Raw genomic sequence first — 9,554 nt, 5'->3', positions numbered from 1 at the left:
GTCACTTAAACTCTATCAGACTCACTTTCTTCTTCAATTAAATGTAACCGGTACCATTTCTTTCTAAGTCCTTCTAAGTTTTAAAATAGATTAACCTATGAAAGTTATATAATGTTTAACACAAAACAGATGTATAAATTATGGTTTGAATCACAATCCTAGTATCCCTTTGTTCACATTTCCTTTTTTTGCTTTCCCCAGAAGAATATTTCTAGTTAATAACAAGCACAAATTGCTTGCTGAAACAGCACCCACTGGGACTGTGGAATCTTCAGAGAGATAAGCTGTTTTCATGGAACAGATTCACCCCTGGGAACAGGGGTTTGGAAAGTTCCCTGGTATCATTTGGGAACATCACTCTGGCTCAGAATAGGAGTTTCTAATCTGGACCTCAAGTCCTTTCTCCTACAGACAGGTCTACCGGGGGTCAGATTAGTACATGGCTGCTTAAAGGCAGGACTCATCCTCAATGTGAGCCACTTCAGGTGAGTAGGGAATCCTCCCTTATCTAATCTCTTAGAGACAGTGAAGCCTGACAGCTGATTATTGGGCTGAAGGATGTGCAGCTTGCCCTGATTTTTCCTTCAGTGCTTTTCATAGACTCTCATGAACAAGGGCTTGCAGAAGGGGTGTTATAGATATAAGAAATTATTGTTGAGCAAACTGTTTCTTATTTTGCATCATGTGATCGAGTGTCCCACAGTGACTGAGAAGAGTCATCATTGTTTGGGGGAAATAATGTTTGATTAGAACACAAGGCACTTTTTCTCTAGTCTTGACTTATTACGACTTCAAGGAAGTCACTCCACCCTCTTGACTCTGTCACTTAGTCACTAAAATAATGTCCATCAAGCTACTGAACTTCAAGTTCTAACAGGCAGTAAGATGTGTCCACATGTATATTATGTAGTATTGTGTGTATAATGTTGGTATAAGTATATGTGTGGTGTGCATATCTACATATATATGTGCTGCCTGAATATATGTTAATTTACAATGTGTATCCATTTCCAATGTGTGTGCATGTTTGATAATAATGGTAAATGTGTAGTGCATGGTTTTGAATATGTAAAATGTGCACAATTATGTGTGAGTCCTTTGCATGTGATATGCATGTATATAAATGCATGTGTATATGTAGTCACATATGTGTGTGTATATTGTGTATCTTTGTATTCACATGTGCACATCTATGTATGTGAGAATGGATTCATAATCTGTGTGTCTAATAAGTATCTTTCTGAAGTTTATTACTGTCTAAATCTTTTTGGTTACAACAGGTACAAAGAATCAGAATCCACCTCGTCTTGGCTTTGGAAGAAACTAGACATCTCCTGGCAAAGTGGAAGGAATCAAGTCTATCAGGATGTCACCCAGAATGGAGCAGACCAATGCAACCTTCTGGAGGGGCTTTGTCTTCCTAGGCTTCTCCAGCTTTGGGGAACTGCAATTCTTGCTCTTTGCATTGTTCCTCTCCCTGTATCTCGTCACCCTGACCAGCAATGTCTTCATTATTGTAGTCATCAGGCTGGACAGTCATCTGCACACCCCCATGTACCTCTTCCTTGCCTTCTTAGCTTTCTCTGAGACCTGCTATACCTTGGGCATCATCCCTAGGATGCTTTCTGGCCTTGTCAGGGGTGGGCAGGACATCTCCTTTGTGGGCTGTGCTGTCCAAATGTTCTTCTCCGCTTCATGGGCCTGCACCAACTGCTTTCTTCTGGCGGTCATGGGCTTTGACAGATATGTGGCCATCTGCGCCCCACTACACTATGCCAGCCGCATGAATCTTACTCTCTGTGCCCAGCTTGTTGGCACCTCATTTCTGAGTGGGTCCCTCTTCGGTCTGGGAATGACACTGGTCATTTTCCACCTCCCATTCTGCAGCTCCCATGAGATCCAGCACTTTTTTTGTGACACGCCGCCAGTGCTGAGCCTGGCCTGTGGAGATACAGACCTGAGTGAGCTGGGAATCCTGATCCTCAGCCTGCTGGTTCTGATGGCCTCCTTCTCCCTCATCACTGTCTCCTACAGCTACATCCTGGCAGCGATCCTGAGGCTCTCCTCCACCGAGGGGCGGAAGAAGGCCTTCTCCACCTGTGCCTCACACCTCACAGTGGTCATTGTTCACTATGGCTGTGCCTCTTTCATGTACTTGAGACCTAAAGCCAGTTACTCTCTTCAGCGGGATCAGCTTATTGCTGTCACCTATACTGTTGTGACTCCTCTCCTCAATCCCATTATTTATAGCCTGAGAAATAGGGCTATGCAGACAGCCCTGAGAAATGCTTTCCAAGGGGGATTACTAGGTAAAGGATGAAGGCTACCCAATGGGACAGTCCCCTTTGTGTAGGCTGGACATACACCAGAAGCTGAGGCCAGTGGGCCAGATGGTCAGAGTCTTAGGCCAAGCCTACCTATCCCAATTCCCTGAGAGAGCCCCATTCTGTCTCTTACAGGTTCCCCAGGGCTGCTGGGGAAATGCCGAGGCAGGACTTCCTGCTCTGGTTACTGGGCTTAACTCACACTGAGCTGAGAGTCTGAATTTTCATTTCCAGTCTCCCATATGTCAACAGTAGTTCCTGAAACTCAGCTCATTAAGAATTTTCTAACTGAGCTAAAAAAGATGAAGGGAGTTTCAAGCACCCAAGTTCAAAGCAGCCGGGGTCCTTCCAGGGATACTATAGAGATTTCTAAAATCATTATATAATTAGACTACCCCACCAAAAATGTTCTTCCAAGACCTGAAACTCAGTGACTATCAGGTTAGCAAATCAGTTTGAATGCTTTGCTAAATGAAAGGGTCAGTTATTTTCTTGTCTTCCACTAGAGGTCTTTAATCTTTTTATGTAGTCTTTTTTTTTTTTTTTTTTTTTAATCTCTGGCTCATTATTTCTTTGCCTTCCTCTTTTTAACTAGCTCTCCTAGTTGGATAGATTCTATTTACTTCTTATTTTCCTTGATAATTTCTATTCCTCTCTAAATGACCCCCTTATCTTGGGTATATGGACCTCCTCACTTGGGTCACTACTTAGCATGGATACTATCCTTTAGAATCTGTTGTGGAATTCTCTATCCTGTTTGTTTTATTTTCCACCCTCAATATGCATGGTATCAGACATTTCTAGGGATAAGTAAGTGAAAGTCATTCAGTCATGCCTGACTCTTTGCAACCCCACAGATTGTAGCCAGCCAGGCTCCTCTGTCCATGGAATTCTTCAGTCAGGAATACAGTGGGTAGCTGTTCCCTTCTCCAGGGGATCTTCCCAATCCAGGGATTAAGCCTGGGTCTCCTGCATCACAGGACAATTCTATAAAGGTGGGATGAATCCACACAGTTGTCAGGTAGGAGTTCAAATACAGGCTCTGCCACTTACTGTGTGACCCTGGGTAAGTTACTTTCTCAGCTTCAAAATCCTCACCTGTCAAGTGGTTTTATTAATAACTTCATAGTTTTGCATTGCTGACTAAACAGAGTCATGAATATAAATTATTTAGTGCAATATCTGGATCATATTAATAATCATTTTCCAACAAACGTTCGCTGCTGTAATTAATAACATGCTAAGCAAATTGATACTGGTTTTTAATTTTGGGAGATGTTATTCTCGATGGAAGAACAGAGGAGGCTTCATGTCAAAGGCAGTACTTGAACTTATTCCCAAAGAGTGAATAAATTTTGAATGCAGTAAGTGGAAATAAAGTACATATATTCTAAGAAGATAGAACAGAATAACTAAAGTCTTAGTGACAAGACAATACACGCCTGTTGCAGAGTATGGTGAGTTGCCCCAAGGGACAAAAATATCTCACAAATGATTGGTGAAGTTAACTAGGGTTAAGACTTCTTTGTGTACAGCATTGTGAATACCTTGCTTCAGACTTGATGCTTTGGGCAGTAAACCTTTGAGCAGAGGGTGGAGTTGAATCTGGGAAGCGATTTAAGAAGATTAATCCAGTAACAAAAAGTGAAGTGTGGCCCCGTGGACTGTAGCCTACCAGGTTCCTCTGTCCATGGGATTTTCCAGGCAAGAGTACTGGAGCAGGTTGCCCTTTTTCGTCTCCAGGGGATCTTCCCGACCCAGGGATCAAACCTGGGTCTCCTGCATTGCATGCAGACGCTTTACTGACTGAGCCATCAGGGAAGCTCCAGTCTAGTAACAGAGAAGATGATAACTCTCAGCAGGCAAAAAAAGGAGGCAAGGAAATCCATAAGAAATCCATTGACATCATTCTAAAGAAAGGCAAAAGGACTTGAATAAAGAGAGAAGCATTGGGAACTGACAGAAATTGTAGACATAAGAGATTTTGAAAATGTAGGATTCATGTGATTTATCAATAAGTTAGAGTGGGACAAGACTTAAGAGAGAGAGAAGAATGCATATTAAAGGAATGTTTTGCAGATAGGAATCCGTATTTATCTATGCTCTCGGTGAAGAAACATATCCTCTAGTGAGAATTCAGTGAAAAGCAAATGTGGAAGAAAGAAAGCTAGTCCAAGAGAAGAGAATAAGTTGTAGAGAAGTCGAGTGAAAGGACTTGAGTAGAAAGAACCTGAGTCAGGGAAGAAAAGCCATGTATGTACTCTAAACTCCTTTTCAGTGAGTCTGGAAGTAACCTCCTCATTGCACTGAGGCTGTTTGAGCAAATTCATTTCCAAAGTGTATGCAGTTCATCTAGAATCAGTCCAGTTCAGTTCAGTTCAGTCGCTCAGTCGTGTCTGACTCTTTGCGACCCCATGAATCGCAGCACGCCAGGCCTCCCTGTCCATCACTAACTCCCAGAGTTTACTCAGACTCATGTCCATTGAGCCAGTGATGTCATCCAGCCATCTCATTCTCTGTTGTCCCCTTCTCCTCCTGCCCCCAATCCCTCCCAATATCAGGGTCTTTTCCAATGAGTCAACTCTTCACAGGAGGTGGCCAAAGTATTGGAGTTTCAGCTTCAGCATCAGCCCTTCCAATGAACACCCAGGACTGATCTCCTTTAGAATGGACTGGTTGGATCTCCTTGCAGTCCAAGGGACTCTCAAGAGTCTTCTCCAAAACCACAGTTCAAAAGCATCAATTTTTCGGTACAGCATCGGACCTTGCTTCTATCACCAGTCACATCCACAACTGAGTATTGTTTTTGATTTGGCTCCATCTCTTCATTCTGGAATTATTTCTCCACTGATCTCCAGTAGCATACTGGGCACCTACTGACCTGGGGAGTTCCTCTTTCAGTATGCTATCATTTTGCCTTTTCATACTGTTCATGGGGTTCATCTAGAATAACATTCCTTAAATGCACACTCAGCAACAATGTGTAGAGACGTTCTAAAAATTTCTAAGTATTACTCAGAGGTCTGGGCTTTCCTGGTGACTCAGATGGTAAAGAATCTGCCTGCAATATAGGAGACCCAGGTTTGATCCTTGGAGAGGGGAATGGCTACCTGCTTCAGCATTCTTGGCTGGGGAATTCCATGGACCAAGGAGCCTGGTGGACTATAGTCCTTCGGGTTGCAAAGAGTCAGGAAAGACTGAACCACAAACACGTTCACTTTCACTCAAGGGTCCATCTACCTTCTAAATATATTAGTCTTAAGTATGAAAGGATATAAAAATCACATGAGGGATCATCCAGTATACACTCCTGAGAACAATCTCCATAGATCCTGACACAATTGCTCTGGGGTGGCAGGCAGAAACAATCTACAAAACCCCCTTAGTGATTCAAATTTCCTCCCTTGACTACAAATACAGCCATATACTTAAACAAGTCCTCCTGCCAGGTACATACACACATATACACATAGCAAAGCAGAAGTCCCCAGATATGAACATGACCACATATGCCCTCTAAAAAACGATCATGTCTTTTTAAAGAGCCAATTATTTCCATAAGTTTCTGGAATCATTTCGCTTGAGTTTAAAGCATAGTTTTGCCACTTTTTAGGTGTGTGATCTAGAGGAAGTTTATTAACATTTTTGGGCCTCCATTATCAATACCAAAATGGAATTTTAGCAGTACCTATTTTGTAGGGCTTTTTGTGATGATTAAGATAAAATATTTAGAGCAGAGTCTGCCATACATGAAACACCCAACATGACCATCTATTATTATGTGAAGTTTCTAGGCAGTATCGCTTTAGACTGACACATTTGTTACCTAGTTTATGCTGGCAGGAGTCAGTGCCAACCATCTTATATATCATGATATAACCAGACAAGAGTAAAATGCTGTTACCTGGCACAGTACCTGACTGGAGAAGGTAGGAAGATGGACTTAGATCCATCTGAGAAGAGTAGGTACGGGGAAATGGGTCAGGCTCTAGGGAAAAAGAATCAGATGACTTCCAGGCAAATATTTGGCATCAGGGAGACCCACAAAATGTTAAAGAGAAAATTCAGTTAGGAGTGAATTTTGGGGACCCAACAAAGTGGTAGTTATCATGAAAGAAAAATCAAGAGTGTAGGCTGTGTCTCAGAGGCAGGCTCCACTCTCTAAATTATAAAGAAGAGAATTACTGAAAGTAGAGCAGGGATTCTAATTTAAGATAAGTAAACAGAAGATCAAGAAACAAAGACTATATAATATGTGGAGCTTAACCCTGAGATCAAGAGGGAAATTTGATACAAGTTTTAATTGTTATAATATTATAAGTTGAATATTTATATTCATAATTAAGTTATGCATGACAATTCCTATATTGTCTTTTTTTTTTGGCTTGAGTGCACATGTGGCCAGAATCTGATTTCAGAAGGTGCTGTGTGTAACTCTGACAGTACCATCTTTTTAAGGCATTTTTTTTGATTCTTTACATAAATACTATCTTCTTTAGCCTCTATATTATTGCAAAATGCCAGGTGGATGAAACACAAGCTGGAAACAAAATTGCTGGGAGAAATATCAATAACCTCAGATGCAGATGACACCACCCTTATGGCAGAAAGTCAAGAGGAACTAAAGAGTCTCTTGATAAAAGTGATAGATGAGAGTGAAAAAGCTGCCTTAAAACTCAGCATTCAAAAAACTAAGGTCATGGCATCTGGTCCCATCGTTTCATGGTGAATAGATGGGGAAACAATGGAAAGCATGGCAGACTTTATTTTCTTGGGCCCCCAAATCACTGCAGATGGTGACTGATGCCATGAAATTAAAAGATGCTTGCTCCTTGGAAGAAATGCTATAACCATCTAGACAGCATATTAAAAAGCAGAGATATTACTTTGGTAACTAAGGTCCATTTAGTCAAAGCTATGTTTTTTTCCAGTAGTCATGTATGGATGTGAAAGTTGGACCATAAAGAAAGCTGAGGGCTAAAATAATTGAAACTTTTAAACTGTGGTGTTGGAGAAGACCATTGAGAATCCCTTGGGCTTCAAGAAGATCAAACCAGTCAGTCCTAAGGGAAATTAGTTCTGAATATTCATTGGAAGGACTAATGCTGAAGCTGAAGCTTCAATACTTTGGCCATCTGATGAGAAGAACTGACTCATTGGAAAAGACCCTGATGCTGGGAAAGATTGAAGCCAGGAGGAGAAGGGGACAACAGAGGATGAGATATTTGGATGGCATCACTGACTTGATGGACACGAATTTGAACAAACTCCAGGTGCTGGTGATGGACAGGGAAACCTGGCATGCTGCAGTCCATGTGGCCACAAAAAGTTGGGCAGACAAAAAAAGTTTGGTCACAAAAAGTTGAGCAACTGAACTAACTTTTGTTGATTCTTTAGATAAATACTATCTTCTTTAGCCTCTATATTATTAATCTCCTTTTTTGAGATGTTACTAATGGTCCTTTGCCTTTAAAGACTCATCAAATGCCTAACAATGTGATTTAGGACTTCCAGATTTTTGGCAGTGATCAAGGGGAGAATGGAACCATATTCACCTTTGCTTTTGGTTATTACAAACAAGCAATATTTTTTTAGATTTTCAAGGCTCAATAAGTGTGATATTAAATGATACTTATTTTTGACAGCCTAACAGGCTATTAATTTTTTTCAGCTATAATGATATTTTTCAGCTCATAATTTGGTAACACAATTTAGACATTTATGAACATTTTTTGAAATATGTTTTCAAATATGTTTTATTATTTTTCATAATATGTAATTATTTAAGTAAAAAACAGCTAAAACAAAACAAAACCTATACATTATTAGCAGTAAAGATAGCTTTTCAGTTTTAACTAAAATTTCTTTAAATGGCTCCTGTGACAGGATTTGTCCCTTAGCAAGGACTAATATCTATGCAAAGAATGAGACTGAGACTTGAAATGGTAATCAAGTGACCATACATGGACTGGGAGGCAGAAACTGTTGGTGCATGATACACAAACAGCTAGGCTGCTTCATTTCATACTGAGCAAAGAAATAAGTCTACTCACAAGCAAATGGCACAATACATTTTTACAAATCAGGATGAACCAGTTTAGATCAAACCTGGAATGAAAATTATTTGGAAATAGCACCACCTCTTGTTTATTTTTTTTCTTAATTCTATTAAAAAGAAAAATTCTACTAATTTTTACACTAATAATAGATAAAAATAAATGAAAACAAAGATTCCTTTTTAAAAATATTTGGCTGCATTGGGTCTTAGTGGTGGCACGTGGGATTTTTGTTGCATCATGCAGTGTACTTCATTGTGCCATTCCAGCTGTCTAGCTATTGTGCAGGCTTAGTTACTCCAAGGCATGTGGGATCCTAGTTCCCCCACCAGAGAGGAACCCACATCTCCTGCATTGTGAGGAGGATTCTTAACCACTGAACTACCAGGGAAATCCCAAAGATTCTTTTTTATCATATTAAAATTTTGGAGAAAATTCAGGGACATAGAGGACAAAAGGAAGAGCTTCTATGCTCCTATTTGGCTGTTCCAAGAGTAATAACATTCACTTTAATGGGGAAGTATGAAAAATGGACAGATTAAGAAGAAAATGGGTCTATGCTGGTTTTCTCCATATGGTTCCATTTTATAGATTAAAGTGTCAGGGTTTCCCAGGATGTCAAATATCTCCATTTTCAAATGTAAGAGTTTAATCACATTTCAAGCTCAAGAAACACTTTGTAAATTATCTTGAATCTTATGTATCTACTTTACCAAGGCCCTAATTTACAGTATAATTTGCTGCCTATATTTAGATGACAGTACAATTCTCAGAAATGTAGAGACCTAACTGATCAAAAACATTTTATTTCACATTGTCCTCCCAAAAGTAAGAACTGCATAAAATGCTTTTAAAAAAAAAGGAAATACTTTATTCTATAATCATAACAAAATTAAGTAATATTGCATAGAACCCAACAAATGAAAAATAGAAACTTTATTTAGCACCCTTCAGCAGTGATGGTTGCATATAAAATAAACCCATGGCCTCCTCTCCTCCAGTGTCATTAATGCCTTTGTCCCCCAAGCTCGAGATTTTTTTTTTCAGGTCTTACAATAAATGTAAAACACACACACACACAAACTATCTTGCCATCTTCCATATCTGCCTATCTCCTTCATCCTCCAGTACTTCCCACAACATCAAGATTCTCTGACCCAGAAAGAGCTGCCTC

General features: G+C 40.0%; 1 protein-coding gene across 1 annotated transcript; it reads left to right on the top strand.

The window, feature by feature from the left end:
- Positions 1 to 1,378: 1,378 nt before the first annotated feature.
- On the top strand, positions 1,379 to 2,320 carry OR10Z1 (olfactory receptor family 10 subfamily Z member 1). Its single transcript, XM_065925784.1, has one exon. The coding sequence runs from the start codon at positions 1,379 to 1,381 to the stop codon at positions 2,318 to 2,320; it is 942 nt and encodes a 313-aa protein (XP_065781856.1).
- Positions 2,321 to 9,554: the final 7,234 nt, after the last annotated feature.

This window comes from Muntiacus reevesi, chromosome 1, assembly GCF_963930625.1.
Source record: "Muntiacus reevesi chromosome 1, mMunRee1.1, whole genome shotgun sequence".
In the NCBI taxonomy this organism is placed as follows: Eukaryota; Metazoa; Chordata; class Mammalia; order Artiodactyla; family Cervidae; genus Muntiacus; species Muntiacus reevesi.
The sequence above is the reverse complement of the archived record's forward strand: the minus strand, read 5'-3'. Positions and strand labels throughout refer to the sequence as shown.